Below are 24,575 nucleotides of genomic sequence, written 5' to 3' on the forward strand. Positions count from 1 at the left end.
CATATTTATATTCCAGTTGATTTATTTTATAGTTATATGGTAAAAAAAATGAGGTCAGCAATTTTTAGCATTCTGTGACACTTTTGTATGTTTATGTCTGATTTTGTTAGCAAATAGTTTTTAAATAAGATGAAACTTGTGGGTATGCAAGACAAGTCTGACTCCTGAAAGAGGTACAGTCGTCTGGAAAGGTTGAGAGCCACTGGGTTAAAATGTTACTTTTTAAATGCTAATTTAAGAAGTGTAGTTGCTGGTATGTTATGTTTAGACCTGGGTCTCCACTGATTCCAGTAAATATCCAGAGAAACGTCCTTTTTAGTTTTCCCAGGAGAAAAAAATACTATTGGGAAAGATTCTTACTTGAAGTTGGCCAGAAGCCAAGCCTAGCTTTCTATAAAGGGAACACTTTAAAAAAAAAAAAAAATTAAAGGGAACATGTGTGGTGCCACTTTAGAGGAGTCTCTCTTCATTTCTGGTTGCTTTATCTAGGATAGGGCAAGGAAATGATGTGACGTTGTGTGCATTGTGGCTAAACTTGAGCTACCACAGCACATGCAGTGCAACAAGAGACTGAATCCTCCATTGCAATGAACTGGCTCTGCTTGCCAGCCCTCCAGCCTTATTGAAGCTTTAAAGTGCATTAATACGGGGAGAGGCTGTCACTGACTCACAGGGATAATCCCCATCAGACACTGATACAAGGATTCTTTACACAGCTTCTTTTCTTTAAGTCAAAGCACCCTCTCCTTTTCACTTGAGGCTTCTCAGAAGGAACTCACACACATTAGCATAGGTATTTTGTACCACATCCAGCCCTGTGATAGGACAGCAATTCAGGAGACTTGCTAAGGAAGCCTGGTTGTGAGGGGAACTGATCACTTAGCTAACTACTCATCAGATCATCTCAAAGTGAATCTATCTGGAGAATGCTGGGGGTTCACATTTGCCCTTGACTGCAACCTCTCCCCGTGGGGTTTTCTCCCTCCTGCTCTCTACACTTGCATTTTCTTGCTTTTTTACCTGCATTGTGACCATCTGCTTCTGCAATTCATAAAGGCTATGGAACCTGTAAAAATAAGCAGACGCTGATTTAAGAGATAAGGGCCACATTTCTAAAAGTGTGTAGACCCCTAGAGATGCACATAGATACCTGGTGGGATTTGCAGTGGCTGGGTGTCTAACTCCCATGGGAGTTGGTACTCAGGCCCTTTTGAAAAATCCCCTCTACCCACCTTGTCTTTAGATGCCTAAATACCTTTAAAAAGTTGACCCTCAGAGGCAGCAAGGAATGATACGCAAGCTGCACAACCCCAGGAGCAGTTTTGGAAGGCACTGTGGTTCAGGGTAGGTCTACTCTGGAACTGGAGGTGTAATTCCTGGCTCAGATAGACAATCATACCTCCGCTAGCTCTGGCCGATCTTGTGTACTAAAAATAGCAGTGTAGCCACAGCTGCCAGGGCAGCGGGATGGATTGGCTGTCCTATATCCATACCTACGGCTTCAGATGGGCTAGCTGCCCCAAATGCAATTCCATCACACTGCAGCAGCTACGTTGATATTTTTAGCATGCTAGCTTGATCAGGGCTAGCGCAGATATGCCTATCCAAGTTAGGAATTACACTTCCAGCTCCAGTGCAGAGGTACTCTCAGAAGCACAGTTCCATCACTGCTTCCCTCTTCCTCTGGAAGAAGCAGGGGCCATAATTTGCTCCTGACCTGTACCTGCAGCAAATTAGACCACCTTGCTCAGTGGCTCAGCTGTGCTGGCCAGTGGCTGGATGGACAAAGCCACAGTTCTGCCCATTTCCTGTCCTCTCCCTAGCTATCAGCTGTAGATCCTAAGATCCACGTAGCTCCCTCAGGGGCCTTAGGAAATTCTTACTTCCCTCCACGGGAGTGTAGTCCAAGTCACAATCTAGCCCTAAATAATTGCACAAAGAAACCCCGCAAACCAGTCAAAGGCACCAGTCCTTGCCAAAACCAATAGATTAAAACAAATTTGAAGTTTGCAAGCCACACTGTTTTGGAGTTCTGATAAGCCAAAAAAACATTACAAAAAACACTGTGTGAGATCACCTCATTTTTTGGAGCCATCTTATCTCCCATATGCCTTATCTGATTTGCCTCAGACTTTCCACCCTCATATAAAGAGCCGGAGTACTTGTGGCACCTTAGAGGCGAACAAGCTTTCGTGAGCTACAGCTCACTTCATCGGATGCACTCTGAAACCTGCACCCTGGTGTACTTTCTTGTCTATGAAATTGCAGGTGAATTGGATTAGGTTTGGCAAAGATAGAGGTCAGTCCAAAAAAAAAGAAAGTCTTAGGGTTGAGAGTTTGTTTCGCCCTAAACTATGGGCAGACTAGTGTATCTCCATAAGAGATTTGATTTTTTTTTAATTATTTTATTGTCCATACTGTCTACTCTTCATTTTCTATCCCTCTCACCTGCACACAGTAGTCATCTTGTAATAAAACCACAAAAGCAGTGCATTGCATGAAAAAAAATAAGCCTACTACCCCTCTCTCCATTTCCCAAAAAGATGGTCTTTTTTGTTGTTGGCAAGGCTTCCATTTAACTACTCTGTTCTCCAAGCCCCCCATATTTCAATTTTTAATGTCAGTCACAAGTTAGCCAGTGCCTTCAAAGCTTTTTATACAGATACCTTTGGATTAGAGATTGTCAAGGTTCCTCCCCCACTCTGAACTCTAGGGTACAGATGTGGGGACCTGCATGAAAGAAAAACCTCCTAAGCTTATCTTTACCAGCTTAGGTCAAAACTTCCCCAAGGTACAAAATATTCCACCCTTTGTCCTTGGATTGGCCGCTACCGCCACCAAACAAATACTGGTTACTGGGGAAGAGCTGTTTGGACATGTCTTTCCCCCCAAAATACTTCCCACAACCTTGCACCCCACTTCCTGGACAAGGTTTGGTAAAAAAGCCTCACCAATTTGCCTAGGTGACTACAGACCCAGACCCTTGGATCTTAAAAACAATGAACAATCCTCCCAACACTTGCACCCCCCCCTTTCCAGGGAAATGTTGGATAAAAAGCCTCACCAATTTGCATAGGTGACCACAGACCCAAACCCTTGGATCTGAGAACAATGAAAAAGCATTCAGTTTTCTTACAAGAAGACTTAATAGAAATAGAAGTAATTAGAAATAAGAAATCCCCCCTGTAAAATCAGGATGGTAGATACCTTACAGGGTAATTAGATTCAAAACAGAGAATCCCTCTAGGCAAAACCTTAAGTTACAAAAAAGATACACAGACAGAAATAGTTATTCTATTCAGCACAATTCTTTTCTCAGCCATTTAAAGAAATCATAATCTAATACGTACTTAGCTAGATTACTTACTAAAAGTTCTAAGGCTTCATTCCTGGTCTATCCCCGGCAAAGACAAAATATAGACAGCCACATACCCTTTGTTTCTCTCCCTCCTCCCAGCTTTTGAAAGTATCTTGTCTCCTCATTGGTCATTTTGGTCAGGTGCCAGCGAGGTTACCTTTAGCTTCTTGACCCTTTACAGGTGAGAGGAGATTTCCTCTGGCCAGGAGGGATTTTAAAGGGGTTTACCCTTCCCTTTATATTTATGACAGAGATGAAAGTGGGAAAAGCTGGACACAAAAGTTATGCTTAGCGAGAGGGACTTTCACCTTCCCATTGAGACAGGGGCCCCCCATCCAGTTGTTGTCAAAGCTGTATGTTAATTACCATTCAGTTAGTAAAGGGACCAAAAAGGAATAGTGAGAATATAGCAGGGAAATTAAAAACAACAAAAATCAGATTAGGGTCCAAGAGGGTCCTGATTAAAAGCCTATTAAAGTCTCTGGGTGAATCTTTCTATTGACTTCACTGGGCTTTGGATCAGGCCCATAAGTCCAATTGGGAGGAAAAAAAGGTGGGGGGGAGGGGAGAGTGTAAACCTAATGACCCCCATGTGAATGGTGAATAAATCAAACCCAGAGCTTCAGTATAAAACTCTACTACTCAAACTGAATAAATAATTTCATTAGTTTCAGCCACAGTAGTCTGTTATCCTCTTGTGAATGAGTCATGGAACGGGGAGGAGACATACTTCACTTGTGTGTGCTGCATATGTTGGGGGGGGGGGGGGAGGAGGGGAGGGGAGGGAGGAGACAAGAGGAGAAGGTGCAAAAGACATACCAACACTGAAATGCTGCATCATTTTTTTAAATAAAAAAAAAGGAATAGGACATTAGTACATTGACCTACTGGGAGACTTTGGGCAAGTCACTTCAACTTTCTGTGGCTCAGTTTCCCCACTTCTAAAAAAGAAGATAATGATACTTGAAGAAAAGAAAAAAAAAAAAAAAGAAATACACCAAGATCTACAAATGACTGCTCTATAAGAACACTTTTACTATGTGCACAGATACCGGCAACCTAGTATTGAGAGTTACCCAAAGCAGCACAAAGAATGCAAAAAACTACTAATAAAAAGTTAAGAGGTCGTTAAAGAGAGCCATAGGCAGGATAGACTTGGCTTAGCTGCTGCCCTACCTTTCTTGCTATACATCTGCCCATTCTTCCTTTGGAAAGGTTATCCAGAGAGGGCTTAATCCAACAATGCTTGATCCAGTCCCAAAGTGAACAGAAAGATTTCCACTATCTTCAAAAAGAAGAAGTGAGACAAACACCAAGTGCTTAGAATGGGTAATGGAATAAAAAGAGTCTGATTTACAGAGTTGGTTAAAAAACCGAAAGAAAAAAAAAAAAAAACCAGAACACTCCCCCCACACACCTAGTTTCACAAGCAATTTTCAATCCTTTGAAATATTTTTAAAAAAAGGCAAACAGACCAATGTATTGCTTTATCAAAAAATTTTAATTTTAAAATGAAAATTTTTGAAGCTATAGAAAACGTCATGAAAGTGATCAGAGTTTTGTTTACCAAAAACATTCAATAAAAATATTTTTAAAATTAAAAAGGCCACATTGTTCACAAAAAAACAAAGTTCAACAACGTTGACAATTGTCATGAAAATTTCATTTTGAAGAAGCCATCTCAAGGAAAAACCTTTTCATTAAGAAAACATGGAGCAACTCCCTTTCGTTAGTTAGCTGCACAACTGTAGTTTTTCCGAGTTGTACAAAATTCGTACCTAAAAATTGAAACCCTGCTTCTGATGTCATAAATGGTTGCTGTGCATATGACTGAGATCCCGCAAAACCAGGGATGTTACACAAGTAGATAGACTTTTAATAAAATCCCATAAGAAAAAAAGTGAAGCAAAAACACACATCATATAGCGTCAGCAACATTAACTCTAAACCGAAGGTTTTCCAAGGCTTTCCATGAGGTATCGTGGAAGCTCAGGGGTGCAAGACTTCATACCCTAAAGCCCTAACTCAGCAAAGCACTTAAATAAGTGCTAAAACAACACTGAAGTCAATGGGACTTAAGCATGCACTTAAATGTTTTGCTAAATAGGGATGGACAACTGAATTGGGGTTTTGTATAGTTAGTACCAGCAATTTAATCCTGATTTTATAATTCTTACATCCAAAATTACAAACTAAGCATACTGTCTATTTGGACAGCGCTGTTTCTTTGCCATATTGTGTTGCATACTGTAAGCAACTAGCTATATTTGCGATCTTAAAATTCCTAGGAGTGGAGTTCAGAATCATGAAACAAATCCACCATATAGAGTACATTTGCTAACACCACTTTCATTTATTTTAATGATTTACTGAGTTCTTCTTTCTAACAATTCAATCCTCTACAGTTGCTTTCAAGCGTGACTTCGGATCATTCTTGGACAGATTAATGGATATGCACTATGCTAAATTAAGAAAACACAATAATGATATTATACTATTCTATAATTACATCCAAAAATGCACTAAAAGAATGTTAAAGCTGCAAACTGAAGCATTCAAAAATTAGAAAGAACCAGTATTAAGGTTGTCTGTTCTCGCTATGCAACTTTAATTTGGCCCGTTTGTGCTTATTCATTATGACATAGTTCTCCTAGCTCTGCCACTGACCCATCTTGTGAGCTTGGGCAAGTGACTTAACCAATCTGTACCTTATTTCACCCATATGCAAAACAGATAGACTATGTATCTGATGTACCTCACAGAAGTGTTGTGTGGCATCATTCTTGTAAAATCTTAGAGGTCCTTATGTAGAAAGTGCTCTTTCTATAATCTGATCAAGCATTATTATTACCTTCCCTTCTAATTTGAGAGTGGTCAGGCCAGAAAGAGGGGTATATGTTCCACCCAAGTGTTTGCCATCTTGTTCCTCTCCATTCATGTTTTGTTTGCTTAAATACTACTTATTTGTGGCTGATCCCTGCATCCTGAACCATATGGCTGAAGAAAATCCAAAATGGCGGACATTTCATTTTCAGAACACTCTCTCTCTCTCTCCACCCAGGGGAGAAAGAATATGAATTAGGCTGAGTGGATACAACCCTATGGGCTTTTTAAGAGACCCTGGGCTCCTCATTTTGGTACCAAAAAAATCGGTGGTCAGATTTACAGAAGAGCTCAGCATGCTGGAAAGAACGTAACAGAGAAGCTGTGCCTTTAGTGATCCCTCATTATCTAAGGGATTATCAAGAAAGTTGTTAAGAGTGCAAGTTCTCTGTGGGAGCTGCCTTACACTGAGGCCCTCTCCCCTCCCCCACATACACCCTCAGGCCCCTGCTAAGCTGGAAAGGGGGAGCTTGGGGCTGGAGCTAGTAGGAGCAACCCAACCCCAAGTTGATCCTTCCCTAGATTCCTTTTGCTCCCCAGGTCTCCCTAACCTAACCTGGTCCAGCTGCCTTTGTCCCACTTTCCTTACACTCTCCCTGACGTAGGATGGCCTGAGGGTCCTGGAGAAGGGGGGTGGGGTCAGAGCAGCTGGTGGAGTGCACAGCCACTTCAGCAACCCACAGGGAGCAGGTCATAGAATCATAGAATATCAGGGTTGGAAGGGACCCCAGAAGGTCATCTAGTCCAACCCCCTGCTCGAAGGTCCAGCAGTGGAGCTTTTGGGAGGCTCTTGTGAGCCACAGGAGGCTCAACACAGCCAGGAGCAGGGTACCTGCCAGTGCTCCATTCATTGCATTGATCCCCAACCTCCCTGCCCACTTCCATTACCTCAGGGTCAGGGGGGAGACAAGAACCACAGGCCCAGTTTTTAAGGCAGCAACAGGAGCCACTGCTGCAGCCCTCCCACCCCACCACTGTACTCACCGCCCTGGGCTCCAACCACCCTTATCCCTCCCGCCCCAAACTGAGACCCCTTATTCACACATCCCCTTCTGCTCTCACAGACCTGCCCTAGTACTTACCCCTGGGGTATTCTGGGAGGGGGCAGTGGCCATTCCCACTTTCCCTCAGCTTCTGGGGATGCCTCGTTGGTCAATCCCCCCCTCCCCCCATCTTCCCTCCTTGGGCTGGGGGAGGGGTGCGCTGCTCCCTATTCCATAGGAAGAATCTATCTTCAGTGCAGGACCACTGGCCTTCCCCCTCCTGTTGGGGTGGAGGCCCAGGTCCAATCCACACTGAGCCTGGCGGGCTCTGGCCTGGCCCACTAATGGCTGAGCTGGGGAGCTCACCCCTTAGAGACGGAGAGTCCTGCCACGCCTGGTATGGTCTCTCTACCAAGGGAACCCCAGTCTCTAGGGGGCAGGGCCTTAGTGGTAGCAGCCATATATATGAGGCAGGACCCTCCTTCACAGGGTCCAGGAACTGATAGACTCCATATATACCTGGCCTGAGCAGGAGGATGGCAACACTGCTCTGCGCCAAAATATGCCTCATTATGGACATAGTGCCTTGTTCAGTACAATTTACTTTGTCACCAGCAAGACAAAAAGGGCCCCAATTCTTTGTTGGGCCCCAAGCTGCACTTTGCAAAGAGGAGGTGGTAGGAGAGGGAGGGAAAGAAACTGGCTTTAGCTGCCTTTGCACTTCTCTGTATTTTCAGACCATCCAGTAGCCTGCCCAGCCCCCGGTGTAAAGTAAAGGAGCTAGCTGGCCTCCTAGATGCTGTTCCACAGCCAAGAATACCCAGAGTACTCTGCCCTGGTCATGCCTCTACATACGTGATGGGGGGTGGTGAAGAGCTATTTTGACACATCGCTACCAGGTGTGGGAACCTCCTTGCTCAAAGCATTCCCTGGGGCTGAGTTTGAGGCCTGGGGGAAGTAAGAGAAGACAGAAGCAGGCCGAAAGTTTGCAGCGTACTTTTGGACACTAGCAGCCAAGCCACAAATACTAAAATACCCAGTAAAGCATAGCCTATAGAGACTCTTCCCACTGCTTCAGATCATCTATGGCCACACCCTACTCTGGTCCCCAAAATCTGTTCTTTCCTAGGAAACAACTCCCAGTTCTCTGAATCCCTACGTCCCGCCAATAATGCAGCCAATACAAAAGTGAAGTGAGCTGGTTGGACATTCAATTATAACGAAGAACAAGGACTGAGACATACAATCAGGACCCTGTGTATGTTGTAGTCACAGAATTCACCCCATGATGCAGATTTCTGCTCCAGAATCTGAGCTTTTCTTTTTTTTAAAGTTACATTTCTAGCCCTCATTATCGTGAAGAAAACAGACACATGGCCTGAGTGTAGCCAATGTAATGTCTGCCTGAGCTCATAGATAGCTTAATACAAAAGCTCTGTGAGGGGTGAAGCGCCTTGTTCCTCTCAATGGGGTATTAACACAAAGATGGGAACTTAAACAGCACAGTTAACTATTTCACTGCTGATTATTTTAGTAAGAGGATTCAGCTAATGTGCTTATCCCACAAATCCTAATTTGCTTCCCCCACCTGCCCAGGTGACAAAAGCCCAAGGCATCCCATATCCAGTTACTCTAACTTCCAGCTCCCCTAACAACTTCTGGAGTGCAGATATGCATTTACAATACCAACAACCTGTGGTTCAGTGAAACCTGAAAGTGTGGGAGCAGCAATGGTATAAAAGAAACTGGATTTAGTATAAATATAAACACAGGGACTACTGTATTGAGTGGATTATTCATTTTTAGGTCTAAACAAATCTTCCTATTAAAGGGCATATGAAGCTGCTAAAAATGATTTCACCAGTGATGCAGAATCCAGAGATCTTGCTACAGAATTTAGGTCCCGTTTGCTGCAGAGAGCAAGGGGCTTTGGGTAAGATACAAGATTTCGGCTATGAAAATATCATTTGCAGATTTTTATGTGCAATAATTATTCCCTTTTCTCTCCTCCTGCAGGTCATGGCTGCGCTGTTAGCCCCTGTGCAGCTGCTGGCAGTGGCTGTAACAGTTTACCTAGAGCTAGTGAGAGCCATTCAAGGGGGCATCTATTATGGGATCAAGCAGCTGCCACCCCAAATCCCACAATATCAGGCCCTTGGACAACAAGTACCTCACATGCCGCTGGGCAAAGAAGGCACTCCCATGCAGCACATGGGCAAGGAGGTGCCACACATGCAATATGGAAAAGAATACCCCCACCTGCCTCAGTACATGAAAGAAATCCCACAGCTGCCTATGCTCGGCAAAGAGATGGTGCCAAAAAAAGATAAAGGTAAACAGACCAAGTGAAACCCCCTCCCCGCTCCTCTCAGACCTGCAGGGACCAACACTGGGTTAATATTTTAGGAATCATTATTAGTACCTAACTGCAGACAAATAATGGTCATAAAACATCACTGCCCATTGCTTCTGCAGCCAGATGCTTACACAGCCTAGCACGCACCCTGCCACAGAAGAGTGTGCTCGGGTACATGCCCAATGAATGTGGCTGAATCTGCTTGTGGTAGAAGTGGGGAGGGGCCAACCACCAGCTCACAGTGTCACTCACTCAGATGTGGCCCAGCCACCCCTCCATCGTGACAGGGGGGCAGCAAATTTGAGTGAGTGGCATTGCAACCTGGCACACAGGCTGGCAGCAACCTCTGTCAAGTTTGGCCTGGCCGCCCAAGCTGCCTAGTTTGCCAATAGCAGGACTAGGCAACCCATGGCATGCATGCCAAAGGTGGCATGCGAACTGATTTTCAGTGGCACTCACAATGCCTGGGTCCTGGCCACCGGTCCCCAGGGGGGGCTCTGCATTTTAATTTAAATTTTAAATGAAGCTTCTTAAACATTTTAAAAACCTTATTTACTTTACATACAACAATAGTTTAGTTACATATTATAGACTTTAGGAAGAGACCTTTTAAAAACTTTAAAGTGTATTACAGGCACATGAAACCTTAAATTAAAGTGAATAAATGAAGACTCGGCTCACCACTTCTGAAAGGTTGCTGACCCCTGGCCTATTGCAGGAGCAGCCCAGGAAGGGAGATGTAACCAGGGTCACACGCTGCTAGGGGCCCTCTCATGGCCAGGCATAGCACAACAACTCACTTGCTGGGCTAGCCCCAACAGTCACTCCAGCGCTGTGGCAGTTTCCCTGTCAGTAGCTCAGCCCTCTGGCTGGGTCCCCATATTAAGGGCACCCTTCCCAGGGTCACAATCCCAAACAAATCTCTTTAACGCAAACAAAAATCCTTCCACCTCCCTAGGGTACTTCTTTCAGGCCAACAGGGAACTCAGTCCCACCCTTTACTCTAGCTTCCAGCCCAGTGCCCTGTATTAAACAACTAGGTCTGCTCCTTTACCTGAGCTGCAGTTTTCTCTTGGCCACTTCCTATCCAGCCTTTTAATCAGGGTCTCTCCCAGTCCTGCCTGCCTGGAGAACTGGTCTTAATCCCTAGGCTTTCTGCCTAGCTCTCCTTCCAGAACTTTTCCCAGCTGAGCTTTATCACCACTTAAGCCCGGCTCTCAGTCTATTACTGCAGTCACCTTCTGCTCTGTATCGGGAATTGCCTGATTCCCCTCAGGTGAGGTTCACTCTGTAATCAGGTTTCAGAGTAGCAGCCGTGTTAGTCTGTATCAGCAAAAAGAACAGGAGTACTTGTGGCACCTTAGAGACTAACAAATTTATTTGGGCATAAGCTTTCGTGGGCTAAAACCCACTTCATCGGACGCATGCAGTGGAAAATACAATAGGAAGATATATATATATACACGCAGAGAACATGAAAAAATGGGGGTTGCCATACCAACTCTAATGAGACTAATCAATTAATTTGCAAACTGGACACCATTAAATTAGGCTTGAATAACGACTGGGAGTGGATGGGTCATTACACAAAGTAAAAACTGTTTCCCCTTGCTAATTTTTCCCCTACTGTTACTCATGCCTTCTTGTCAACTGTTTGAAATGGGCCATCCTGATTATCACTACAAAAGGTTTTTTTTTTCCTGCTGATAATAGCCCACCTTAATTGATTAGTCTCGTTAGAGTTGGTATGGCAATCCCCATTTTTTCATGTTCTCTATGTATATATGTATCTTCCTACTGTATTTTCCACTGCATGCATCCGATGAAGTGAGCGGTAGCTCACGAAAGCTGATGTCCAAATAAATGTGTTAGTCTCTAAGGTGCCACAAGTACTCCTCATTCTTTTTTCTGTAATCAGGTTGGCTTATCCCCAGGCCCTCCATTGCACAGGGCAAACCATCCTATTACAAGGGTTAATGGAGGAGGGCGGCCAATCAGCAGGGAATTTCTCTGTAGTCTGGTATGTTTTCCCTGCAAGACCTATATAGAAAGGTCTGAAAACCTGCAGTCTACAGGGAAAACTTGTAGTATGTAAAATGGAAGTAAAACTTATCTACTGCATAGGGTGTAAAGCACTTAGTGTTTGTACAGTGCTTTGAAGATATTAAGTGCTATATAAATGTTATGAGTAGATTGTCCCTTGCTCTGTGTGGGCCTGTGCAGGGATTTAAGGGGGATTAAGAACTCCCTTTATGTTCCTACATGGACTCTGCACATGCTGTTTCCCTCTCACCCATGCACACAAGTGAGTTAGGAGGGGGTAGAGCTTTGACTCCACCCTCCCTAAAGCACCAGCCAGAACAGCCGAGCAGATGCACAGGATGTTATTGTTTGTTGCGGATATACGTCAACAAATCACTAACACCCAGCACCCCACTTCTGAAACGAGGGGGAAGCAGGGCAGGAATTGTGCCTCCCAGAGGTACAATTCCTTCCCTGTGTTGCTACATACTTCCTCATACACAGGGCTGTGGCAAAGCTACAGTCTAGCCCCGAGCAGTTTGATGCATTGAGCCAATACAGATTATTAAATTATTGTGTATCAAATCAGTTTAGATATTTTAAACTGAAATGGCACAACATTCAGAGACAGAAAAGAATGGGGATATGGGGTCATGAGAGGAAAAAATGGGTGATTTAGGGGTAATGGGGTAGAAAAGACTAAGAATGCCAGATTTAAGGATCATGCTGAAGATATCACACTGGTAAATACCTTTTCCTGGTTTTCCTTGGTTAAATTCAATTCTTAACATCTCACTATAAATTTTTGTGTATAGCCGGCTGCCATCAGTGCTGAAATACACTGACTTACTAAAAAGCGTAGACTTAAGAGAGTTGCCCAACAGAAATTGTCATATATATTAGTGAGGTGAATATTTTACAAAATATGTTTACTCAACAATTTAATCAAGTGAAAGCATTAGAACGAGACACATCTTGCCTTGTAGGCCAGGTCTACAGAAGAAACTTTTGCTGGCATAGCAGCACAGGTTAGGGATGTGGGTGGTTTTTTTTTTTTTTTTTTGGCAACACATCTGCCAGCAAAAACCTGAGTGTAGATGCAGTTATACTGGCATAAAAGTGTGTTTGGCTACTTAGCTTATTTTGCTTGTTAAACCAGGAAAAGCTATCTGAAGAAAAGCACTTTTTTGCTGGTGTAAGCTGCATCTACACTGGAAGAGTTTTGTCAGGATAGTTACAATGGTACAGCTATATCAGCAAAACATTTAAGTGTAAACTGAGTAATCGTAAGTCATCAACTAGAGGGGTGACATATTTATAACAAAATAAAGAACAACTCAAAATTCAAGGCTTTTTGCATTTCATCACAGACTTGAAAGTTGGCCCATATATGTAGCAAATTGACCTACGGTATGGATAGCTTTTACATAAAAATTAATGAAAGATTTTGAGGGGAAAATAACTATTTCACTTAAACTATGAATAAAGTGAAAATCGGGGTGCATGAAATCATTCAGAACAATAAAAGTGCCATGTTTAATTCTAATCAACTACTGGGGCCATGAGGTGGTAGCACCGAGTGTATCTACCACAAATCCAAGCAATATCTAAATGAGACCAAGCTATTTAAACTGCATACATGATTTCCAATAAAGGTAAAATTATGGTTGTTCTCTCTCTTTCTTTTCTTAAAAACAGAAATGCCGTTAGCCAGTTTGAGAGGTGAGCAAGGTCCCCCAGGTGAGCCTGGACCAAGAGGGCCACCAGGTGCCCCAGGATTACCAGGTCATGGAGTGCCAGGAGCCAAAGGAAAACCAGGTCCACAAGGATATCCAGGAATAGGCAAACCAGGTATGCCTGGAATGCCTGGAAAACCAGGAGCAATGGGGCTCCCTGGCTCAAGAGGTGAGATGGGACCAAAGGGAGAGATTGGGCCTATGGGAATACCAGGGCCACAGGGACCACCAGGGCCTCCTGGACTGCCTGGAATAGGAAAACCAGGTGGTCAAGGATTACCAGGACCACCAGGAGTAAAGGGTGAACCAGGAATGAAAGGACCACCAGGACTCCCGGGGCTTCAAGGGCCTAAAGGAGAAAAAGGCATTGGGATTCCAGGTTTACCAGGGTTAAAAGGTCCACCTGGGTTACCTGGCCCTCCAGGTCCAGTTGGACTCCCAGGGATAGGCAAACCAGGAATGATTGGGTTTCCAGGACCACAGGGACCTATAGGTAAACCAGGACTTCCAGGTGAACGAGGGCCACAAGGTCTTCTTGGGGCACCTGGGATTCAAGGTCCACCTGGCCTTCCAGGTGTTGGAAAACCAGGCCAAGATGGAATCCCAGGCCAGCCTGGATTCCCAGGTGGAAAAGGGGAACAAGGCTTGCCAGGTTTACCAGGACCCCCAGGCCTACCAGGGATTGGGAAACCAGGATTTCCTGGGCCTAAAGGTGATCGTGGCATAGGTGGTTTCCCTGGAGCACTGGGGCCTAAAGGTGAGAAAGGGCACATGGGTCCCCCTGGCATGGGTGGGCCCCCCGGGGAGCCAGGTCAACCAGGATTACCAGGAATAATGGGGCCATCCGGTGCTGTTGGTTTCCCAGGACCAAAAGGAGAAGGTGGACCTGTAGGGCCTCAAGGTCCTATTGGTCCAAAAGGTGAACCTGGCCTACAAGGTTTCCCAGGAAAGCCAGGTTTTCCTGGGGAAGTAGGACCCCCGGGTCTTAGAGGACTACCTGGTCCAATAGGGCCAAAGGGAGAAGCTGGTCACAAAGGTTTGCCAGGCCTGCCTGGTGTTCCTGGGCAATTAGGACCTAAAGGGGAACGTGGAATCCCCGGTGATCAAGGCCATCAAGGTCCATCTGGAATCCCAGGTATCGCAGGACCCAGCGGCCCAATAGGACCACCTGGACTTCCAGGACCTAAAGGAGAACCAGGTGTACCTGGTCCACCAGGCTTTCCAGGAGTAGGGAAACCTGGTGTTTCAGGGCTGCAAGGACCACCAGGAAAACCTGGGGCACTTGGTCCACCTGGCCAGCCGGGTCTTCAGGGTCCTCCAGGGCCTCCAGGTCCACCTGGTCCTCCAATAATAATCCCACCCACCCCACCGGCCATTGGACAATATTTGCCAGAGCTGGGGCCTGGCATTGATGGAGTGAAGACCCCACCTGGCTATATGGGCAAGAAAGGCAAGAATGGTGGCACTGTCTACGAAATGCCTGCATTCACGGCAGAACTCACCACACCCTTCCCACGGGTCGGGGTGCCTGTGAAATTTGACAAGCTTCTCTACAATGGCAGGCAGAACTATAACCCACAGACTGGTATCTTCACCTGCGAGATCCCTGGGATTTACTACTTTGCCTACCACATTCACTGTAAAGGGGCCAGCGTCTGGGTAGCTTTGTACAAGAACAATGAGCCACTGATGTACACATACGATGAATATAAAAAAGGCTTCCTGGATCAAGCTTCTGGAAGCACCGTCATTCAGCTGATGCCTGGAGACAAAGTTTATATTCAGATGCCATCTGAACAAGCAGCAGGGCTCTATGCGGGGCAGTACGTTCACTCGTCTTTCTCAGGATATTTACTGTATCCGATGTAAACACAAAACAAAACAAAAACCCCAGACAAAATTACAACTCTTTTCCTCTGCTTCAAACTTTTATACCATTGAAAGATGCATTTACTGACAGTTTTAGATCCCTCTTGTACAACAAAGTTTCACATTATGCACAGCTTGTTATAAAAATGGTGTGGTGAACATATTTTATGATGTGTATCCGGTTCATAACAGTTGTTCTGTATCCAATGGGGACATATTAGCTGTACATTATATATTTCTGTGATACCATACTTACTTCATTTCATTCACAATAGTACAGTATTAAGGGTCAAATCTTGCGTACATCACTCACTCCTGTTGCCTATTTAACTGAACATTGATCTAAAGTGTGAGATGAAAAGATAACTTAAACAGAATGTGTCAGTATGAAATGATCTGATATATATATAAGTTTGAGTAATGCTTTTTTTTTTTTTTTTAAAGCAGGGTTTATCTAAACCTGCACCATAAGCAAAGATTCTCTTAGCTGAAATCCTTATTTTCCCCACATACAGTATCACAGGACAGTTTCTTCTAATAACACACTTAAGATGGAAAAGAATATTCGCACAAGAGAATTTTAATTCACTGCTTTATCCAAACAGCCATTGGAATCAAAAGGAAAATTGCCACTGACTTCTGTGGGCAATAGATCAACCCTTAATACCACAGCATTCAAGAAGCCTCCATATATATTTACAAAGCAGAAGGTAGACATGGTAGACCTGAGATATGGTTTTAGTCTAATGACTTTAGGGATGTTATGCCAAATTATTAAAATAATGTACCATTTTGGCCAACGAACATCAGTGCAGTATAAATACACGCATTTTCCCAGACCTTTCCTAAGAAACTGCATTCTGTTTGGCTTTTAAGAGAATGTGCTTGTTCTGGGATTCAGCCAAAATTAGCTTATTAATGAACGTACAGCAAAAGTGGCACTTGCTCTGTTTGCTAAATAATAAACAAACTAGTTTGAGGTTGCCCAATAATTTTCATTAGTAATAAGGATCAAACAAACTCTTTTACTTTTCTCTCATTTCCATTGTGCGTGAGTGCTGAGAGTGTCGGTGGCCTCTTATATACAGGTCAGACTAGATAATCTAATGGTCCCTACTGGCCTTAAACTCTTATGATTCATTTGAGAACAATTTCTTTTAATGTAATAACTGATTTCCAGTTCTTTTTATTTATATTACCGATTGCCTAAGTTTGTATATGAGCATACATAGGCATCAAATGTGCGTGTATGTGGGGGAAGCAACATTTTTACAAGGTACTGTCTGTTCAACAATGGTGCTAATCTCACAGCAAAAAATTAATTACTGAGATTAATTTAAAAATATCTTTATAGTGTACTTTTCTGTGTTTCCCTTTTCAGTGTTGCACATCACACTATTCCATTAGTTTAAAAGTAGACTGAACACATCTTCTATGTCTTGACTAATGCAACCCTATTTAATTCAAAATGAACTAGGAACTTCCATGCAGGAAAAAAAAACAAAAAAAAAAGATTTAACTGGCATTACCATTATTTAAATACAGAGTTTAATGCAGTGTGTTACCAACACAGCACTGCAATGACTCTAGTGCGGTGCGTGATCTCAGATATTTTATGGAATGTTGGTGGCAATGGACAGTTTACCAGACACTGGTGACTTTGGTGAGTTTCCAGGATATGTATGAGATATGTCAATAGCAAATAATTTTTGTATTTAAATTTTTTGTACTGATTTGAAAAAAATATCTTATTAAATATCTAAAAAATAAAAGTTTCCCTTTATTAACAGAGCAACTAGAAAATTTGAAGCACCAAATTCACATTTCAGAGCACAAAAACAAACCAGCGTGAATGATGATCTACAAAGGACATTTTTTTTTTATTTTGCCAAGCTTGCTATTAATCCATATTACAAAGAAACCAACGTAATCGCAGAGCATTTACCAATAGATAGTGCCTCTAGAATCCTGAATGTGCTCACATGCAAATATCACCCTGAGAAAACACTACTGGCGTTTCTACATAGGCCTCAATCCTGCATGGCCTTGCTTGATGCACAGCCGTGTCTCGTGGGTGTTGTGGAGGCTCAGAGAGAGAGAGAGTTTAAGTAGAGTACTGGTTGGTGTGGAGAACTATGTACCTTGCTTGAAAACACAGGTTGAAAAAAGGGTGGAGCATAGGAAGAGGGGATGTGCCGCAAGAGACACATGCTTAAGTATGATCCTCATCATTCTGGGTGGGCAATTAGTGACAGTCTCCTTTTAAGCCTTGAACCTACCAATAGGCATAAATATACTGTGGGCTGTACAGCATGCTGCTGAGGATGGGCCATCAGATCCAGAGTCAGGAGATCTGAATTCTGTTCCCAGATCTGCCATTGTAGAACAGAGACATTTATTCACCAAACTAGCGTAGTGTGGGAAACAATCTGATACTGAAATAGACCAGTAGCAAATTCCTGGTTCCTTGATTGCTCAGGCAGAGACCAGAGAACAAATTTTTAATTCTCACAGTCCATTCCCTGAGGTGCTCTTGGGGCAGGACAGCCCCTTACTCATGGCAAAATGTAATGTCACAATCTAGCACAAAATGTCAAACTAAAGTGAATGGGTCCGCATATTCATTCATGGTGGATTTTTTTCTTCTTCTTTTTGAACACTGGGCCACACTCAGAATCCCTAAAACCACACACCGAAGAAAGGGCTTTTTCTTTTCCAAACTCAAGTTCATGGGGGGAAAAAGTGAGAAAAAACAAATAGCACTGAAGCAAACAATATGTTCTTTAGTATTTCTCTGCTTTTCCTCCAAAGTCTCTCGTGAGTTTCCTGTTTCCTCAAGCTCTTCCTATTGAGCTTCCAGACACGACTCATGATGAACAAGAGTAAAAACCCATGAAAATGTTGCCTCTAAGAGAATTTTCTTCTTTGATGCAATTTACCTCACCAACTGTGACAAGATTTTGCTTTTGCTCAGCATAGAGTAGTTTGAAACCTGATTTGCAAAGTGTCAATCTTCCCAAAAAAGAGTGATTTTGCCCTGCCCCTCAATTTTGAGAAAGCAAAAGCCACCGTTCTGATAGACTGTATCATTTGTGCACTATGCTACAGCTCATGTTAAAGTTACATGGATGGCACTTTCCCTCCCCATTTCTCTACCCACCACCATAGAAACTTGACATCTCCTTTATCAAATTCAATGTATCAACTGAACGGCAATGATAGAGCCACCATACATCATTTATATAGTGCTGTAATGAGGTCTAGCACTGTAATTTGCTAAAATGTGCCTGAAGAGGGCAGTGTCCTTAAAACAGATTTATTATATGGAAAATAATCTGACTCACAATATTCAAAACTCCTCTTAAAATACCTGTTAACAGCCAATGACTGTCAAAATACAGTTTGTGTAAAAGGCACACAAAAATCAAGCCAAACAGCAAATGAAACCAAATATTTATTGAAACCAGAAAAACAAAACATTGATTTTCACATACTCTTAAAATTATTAAAACAAACACAGCCACACAAACAACACCCCTGTTCCCATATTTTAGGTTAAGAAAATATGTAAAGGTGCCCTTTAAGGGTATTTGGAAAAAAGATAAGTATATTATTTGTGTACATAACAATACACGTCACATACTAAACACCCTTCTTGTCATTCCAAAATAGGAATAATACATTTTCATTTGAAATGTAATCTACATATGTGCATTAAACACTCACAGATTCATCCTTCGTGCATTAATCTGTAACCTGTCTTTTAGTTACATCTCAGAATTGCCCTTAATTGTTACAGCTTAAGAAATTAAGATAACTTTCACAACACAGCAAGCTCAGTCCATTGCTTTAAGAATCTTCCCCAAAGGCCACTGAAGACTCTCCTTCACTTCAGTGGTGTTTTGATTGGGGCCTTAAAGCAAATGGTCTATTGCAGCTGACAGAAGGAAAACAGAAATAAATTCATTAGTATTCGGCACAGTTATACTGGCACGGTACATGGAACTACAGCTTGCAGTATCCTGGAATTCAACTTGTAGTGTTGCAGATATCAAATTAAAAAGCAGCTTTTAATAGAGTGGCCCATTGTAGAAAGCGAGTCTTAGAAAAAGTTCCTCCTCCAATTGCTCAACTTATTTTTAAAAAGAAAAATCTCAAGGCAAGTTGGAATAACAGTGGCACAGGATGACCTGGAAAATGTGTGTTATATTTAAAACAGACACCATGATTCTGATTCTCCACTACCTAGCACCTTGTGTAGTTATTTACACCTGTGCAACATGGGTGCAAAATGCTACTATTCTGATTTGAAACCATGTGGTGTCCACATTCCCCAGGTGTAAATAACTACACAGGGTACATGGCAGTGGAGAAACAGGTCCAATGTATACAGAATTCTATAAAGCCTGCATTATGCTACCAAAAAAATTTTTGTAATAATTATTTCACTGCTTAGTATCAAAGATAAAATTACTTACCCATAAATTATGCTTTCTGAAGACAGTACCCTCTGCTCTCTATATGTAGCATTCAAAGCATGTATTGGAGTGCTCTGAAAGCTTAACTTTGTTCTCTTTGCATTCCCTCACAACCATCTCCCCCTTCCCAGTTGTCACCATTTGGTGATGTGTGTATAGTTTAGGTGACTAACTAGACTGTCACAAACCCCAATTGTCAGCTCTTTTGGCTGAAACCTACCCATAACTTATTTCTATGTCTCCAAACAAACAAAAAACTGTATGACAGGAACTTAAGAAAAGATGTAGGTGGATGAGAGTAGATTTATGGACGACACCAATTTGGAGAACAAGTATAGATGAGGAACAATCACTTCTCCAAAGCTATGTGTTGCTGTATCCCTTCTTCAATGAGGAAGAAGGTGGAAAGGAAAGGAAAGGAAAGGAAAGGAAAGAGAAATGACAAAGATAAATATCAGGGGATGCTCAAAAGGAGAGGGAAAATTATATAGCTAATTTTGGAAAGCGATCCTGTGATACTGTCATACTAAACGCTGACACTTTGATACAGTTGGACACTTTGGTACAAGTCTTTACTGCCTATATACTGCCAGAATGTAACGGGTTCTATACAGATACTTAAGAGACCTCATGTAGTTGGACCAGCATGAGGCTGCCGTGTTCCTAGTTTTATAAGGTAGAATTTTCACTTGTGGCCTAACTCTGCTTCCACGGAAGTGGGAGTTTTACCAATGTCTTCAAGGGGTACAGAGTTAGGCCAGCACTGATGCGGAGTGCTTTTTGAAAGCCACACATGTAGTAATTACATAAAAACCTCTCTCAACAGCACTAGACATATAAAAATAATGACTGTAATTCTGATGCACCTCCTCATGGTTTTCTTTCCACACAAACAAGCCTTTTAAATGAATTGAAATGAATGCTAGCCAGCTTCAAGGTCTTGTGAAAAACAATGGATCAATTTGCGTACAAATTTTCAAGCAAGGGCCTAAAAAATGATGGCAGTGTGGAGGTGAGAAAAATAGTGAAAACATGATTAACAGAGCAAGAGCCTCAATATCACCTTCTAAAGACATTTGGAATTACTCAACATCATCATGTTCTTACAAAATGTAGTATGATGTGGCCTCACTAGAGCTTAGGCCTGACTAATCCAACAAGCTTAATTTGAGACCATCGGGGATAAAAAAAATTATGGCACTCATTAGAACCAAGCAGCTAAAAAAAAAAAAAAAAAAAAAAAAAAAAAGAGAGAGAGAGAGAGAGAGAGGGTAAGACCCATATAAATTTTTTAAAATACTTGTAACAATTCTGACAGACAGAAATAGAAAATGTGTAATAGAAAATCTTCGACCACTTCACTCTAATCTAAACCAGGTACTTGCTTACTTTTACATTTATGATGCAAGGAAAAAGTGGTCAATACTCTATAGCAAGATTCAGTCTTTTGCTTCATGCCCTCATTTCTGAAGAAGGCAATCCTGCACTCCTAGTTTTTTAGATTAATCTCTGTTCAAATTAATATATACTGCTGTGGAATATTGGATTATTTTATCCACTTTCAAAATTCCTTTGAAACATACTTCTTTGTGATTTTCTGATTCCTAGAAGATCAATCAATTGACCACAGAGCTTTAAAACGTACCTCCCCTGACTAATATACCTTATAGGATGATTAGAATGGAATTTTACTTTGCAACTTAGGCCTTCATAGCTCCTGGTGACATTCTCAAGCAGATTTCACTTAGAGCTACTTTGGACTTCTGTGAGACAACTGGTTCACAATATATGACTATCCCACCAAACATTTTATAGTTAAAGATCCTGAGTAAAAAAATTCAAAAGACCCTAAGTGACTTAGAAGTCTAGGCCCCATTTTCAGAATGACTAAGGCACTTAGGAGTTAGGATTTAGGCTCCCAAGTACGTAAATCACGTTTGAAAATAGGATTTAGTTGCCTAAATCACTTAGGCACTTTTGAAACTGTTACCCTCTCTCTCTCACACACACACACACACACACACAGCCTAAAACTCAAGAGAACAGGAAAAAATAAAAGGAAAGGAGGACAAAGGAATTGCCAGATAAAAACAAAATTGTAATTCCCTGAATTGGTCAATGTGTGTCTCAGATGCTGTTTTGCTCATACTGTCAAGAAATACAGAAGATGATTGGTGCATGTGATGATCTCTTGGTGCTCTTGAAACCCTTCACAGTTACCTGTTATGGTGAGGGGAATTGTGCTGTTTTGGAAAATATATCTTCATCTTTGGGAGAATAAGAAGTGCAAAGGCTTCTGGAGTGTGTGTGTTTGGGGAGGGGAGGGAAATCTATCCATCAGAGACATTTTGTTTGAAAGAAATTTTAATTTACAAACTCAAGATTCTAGTTCATATTCATTGGGGTGTTCTGGTTGCGAATCCATCTGAAAATGGTCAATACTGCACAGTAGTGTCAAAACAACTCAAATATTTAAAACTCTTCTATAATTCCACAGTTTAAAGGAGATTGTGCTTACCTCTTAAAAATGAATTCAGGTGCTTGTGAAATAAATCAGACTGACAGCACTGAGAACAAATGTATCCATAAATTAGATACAGCATGAGCAGAATCAATCCAGACTTCCCCACACTGTTATACCAGTGGGTCTCCAACCCAGGTGTACACATGATATATCCAGAAGTCCATGGGCAGTTCAGTCTGGGGCCTCTTTGTTGAGATAGACAACAAGAAAACACCAGTTTGTGTGAATTATGAAGGTGATTTTCTATGATGTGGACATCTGCCCTCTGGGAGGTGGACTGAGACTAAAAATGCACTTTATATACTGTACAACTACTAGACATCCTTCAGATAGTAATGATTTGCAGATACACTTATCCTAAATCGTTTTCAAACCAGAAGAGAGGGGTGAAAGACTTTGTATCCCTTTATCAATTATTTCATAGCCTTTCAAGTCTCTGGGCAACAGGAAAGGAAGATACGGAAATGAAATCAGTTGCTGAAATTTTTTTTCTTATTGTTAAATAAATGGTGTGCATCATATTTTTATATATCCCTGATATTTTTTAGCTGAAGGTTGTATTTTTTCATAATTAAATAGAGTCACAGACATCAGTTCACTCTACTTGTGTCCAGGAGATAGCGACTCATCATCAGTCTTAGACAGTGGCACTCCACTACCACCACCTTTATGAGGCATCCGTGCTTCTTTTAAATATTTCAGTAATAGATATGGCATTTAAAAAATAAAAATACAGTACAAAAAATAAAATCTATCTTGTTGAAAATAGTGATCATTCTGCCATTGTCTATTCAGTCTCATGTCAAGCTGATCACAAAGTTCTTATCTATAAGCGACTTCAAAAACGTTTGCTCAGCAATGATGTTGTGGTATCCATTCTAAAGGGGGGTGGGGGTGGGGAAACAAGACAAAATCAAATTGTTACTGCAAACAACAAAGGTACGCTCTTTTCCATGAATCAAATGGATTACTTAGATAATGCTATAGCCAGAAACGTTTGTGGAAAGGGACTCATACACTTATAGTCTACGCCTACTCTGCACACCATTGGTGACAACATATAGTGTACAGGTAGCTACATGCAGCAGTGAAAAGCAGGCTGCATCCACACTGTAGCACATAGCAATGTGTCAGTGAAAGGCTCTGGCAGGGGGAGGCAGCAGGAAAGTCCACCCCCTGCCAGAGCCCTTCCCCACTGACAGAGACTTTACCTCTGGCAGTAAAAGGCCCGAGCAACAGGACACTACATTGCTAAAAAATAACAGTGCAGATAGGGAGACACAGCTTGAGCGAGTAGAGAGCTATGTAGGGCATGTACTCAGGTGTGTCCATACTATACCTGCCTAAACTGTCCCTCACTGGCTACACTGCTATTTATACCCTTGCTGGGGGTGCTACCTGGGTATATACTCTACAGACACTGAAAGAAGCGTGCAGTGTGCATATATCCAAAGGCTGAGGAATAGCCTCCCAAGAGAAGTGGTGGAAGTCAAAACCAGACTAGACCCATATTAGAAACTATACTGCAGGGAATAATCTATCAGTGGCAGAGAGATGGACTGGGCGTGACCTCAGAGGCCTCTTCCATGACTAACTTCCAGGATTCCACACCATGCTTATATGAAATAGATAAATATACATATTTAGAAAACTTCTTTCTTCATAAAGAATTGGAAAAGAATTTATTTTTAAAGCTCCACCTGATTTCATGAATAGTGGACATAGGAATTTTTGGCAGGTCTGGGTCCTGTCAGTCAGTCTCTAGACAATACATCAAAAACAGCCCCTCCCTCCAAATTCCAATCTATCTCCTCTTCCTCAGCCCCAATCCAAAGCCTATTGAAGTAAATGGAAGTCTTTTCACTGACTTCAGTGTGTTTTGGATCAGGCCCTACACAAACCTGCCAAATACTGTGGGGACAGACTAGTGGTTTTCTGACCCTTCTGTGTGTCTGTGGAAAAACCCCACCTAGGGAAATCCTCAACTGATTGGCCATCTGTCTTTCCTCATTCCCTGCCTCTTCTACAGCAGCAGCCAACACTGCCCTGTCAAGCAGAGCTCCCCTTGATTCCTCAGGAGCAAACAAAAAATTTCAGACAGGGCAGAGTGTAGAGGAAAGTAGCTGCCAGCCCAAATAATTTCCACAAGAGGGCAGGAAGGAGCAGAAAAAAAACCCAGCATCTCAAGGCCAGCTCTGCTCTCTCTTCCCATCAAGCAAAAATTGTGTGGGTCTGCTCCTCGGTTCCTTCTGACAGAAACCTGCCTAGCAGGAAAGTTTTGAAATCTGCCTCTCTTCCATTGGAAGATTTGTTGAAACCTAATTTTCTTCTTTGACATTGTTCCTGGACTACTGCATAGGGGGCAA

At 42.3% G+C, this 24,575-nt stretch overlaps 2 protein-coding genes and 2 long non-coding RNA genes across 9 annotated transcripts in view; 2 read left to right on the forward strand and 2 right to left on the reverse strand.

The window, feature by feature from the left end:
- LOC122464156 overlaps positions 1 to 10,974 on the reverse strand; it is an 81,082-nt gene extending 70,108 nt beyond the window's left edge. The window contains exon 1 of the long non-coding RNA XR_006288076.1: positions 10,635 to 10,974. This is a non-coding gene — a long non-coding RNA (uncharacterized LOC122464156). The remainder of the gene's footprint in view (positions 1 to 10,634) is intronic.
- COL8A1 (collagen type VIII alpha 1 chain) overlaps positions 1 to 20,944 on the forward strand; it is a 119,860-nt gene extending 98,916 nt beyond the window's left edge. The window contains exons 3-4 of the mRNA XM_007061620.4: positions 9,241 to 9,556; positions 13,301 to 20,944. Coding sequence (XP_007061682.1) covers positions 9,244 to 9,556; positions 13,301 to 15,207 — 2,220 coding nt within the window. The 5' untranslated portion in view covers positions 9,241 to 9,243 and the 3' untranslated portion in view covers positions 15,208 to 20,944. The remainder of the gene's footprint in view (positions 1 to 9,240; positions 9,557 to 13,300) is intronic.
- LOC122464158 lies at positions 82 to 20,944 on the forward strand. The gene is made up of 2 exons (XR_006288078.1): positions 82 to 206; positions 17,693 to 20,944. It is a non-coding gene; the product is annotated as an uncharacterized LOC122464158 (long non-coding RNA).
- The window catches only part of ST3GAL6 (ST3 beta-galactoside alpha-2,3-sialyltransferase 6), a 97,957-nt gene continuing 92,025 nt past the window's right edge, over positions 18,644 to 24,575 (reverse strand). For all 6 annotated transcript variants that reach the window (XM_037908470.2, XM_037908453.2, XM_037908460.2 and 3 more), the window contains one exon: positions 18,644 to 23,087. In XM_037908470.2, coding sequence (XP_037764398.1) covers positions 23,007 to 23,087 — 81 coding nt within the window. In that variant the 3' untranslated portion in view covers positions 18,644 to 23,006. The remainder of the gene's footprint in view (positions 23,088 to 24,575) is intronic.

Source organism: Chelonia mydas, chromosome 1 (genome assembly GCF_015237465.2).
Source record: "Chelonia mydas isolate rCheMyd1 chromosome 1, rCheMyd1.pri.v2, whole genome shotgun sequence".
NCBI classification, from domain to species: Eukaryota; Metazoa; Chordata; order Testudines; family Cheloniidae; genus Chelonia; species Chelonia mydas.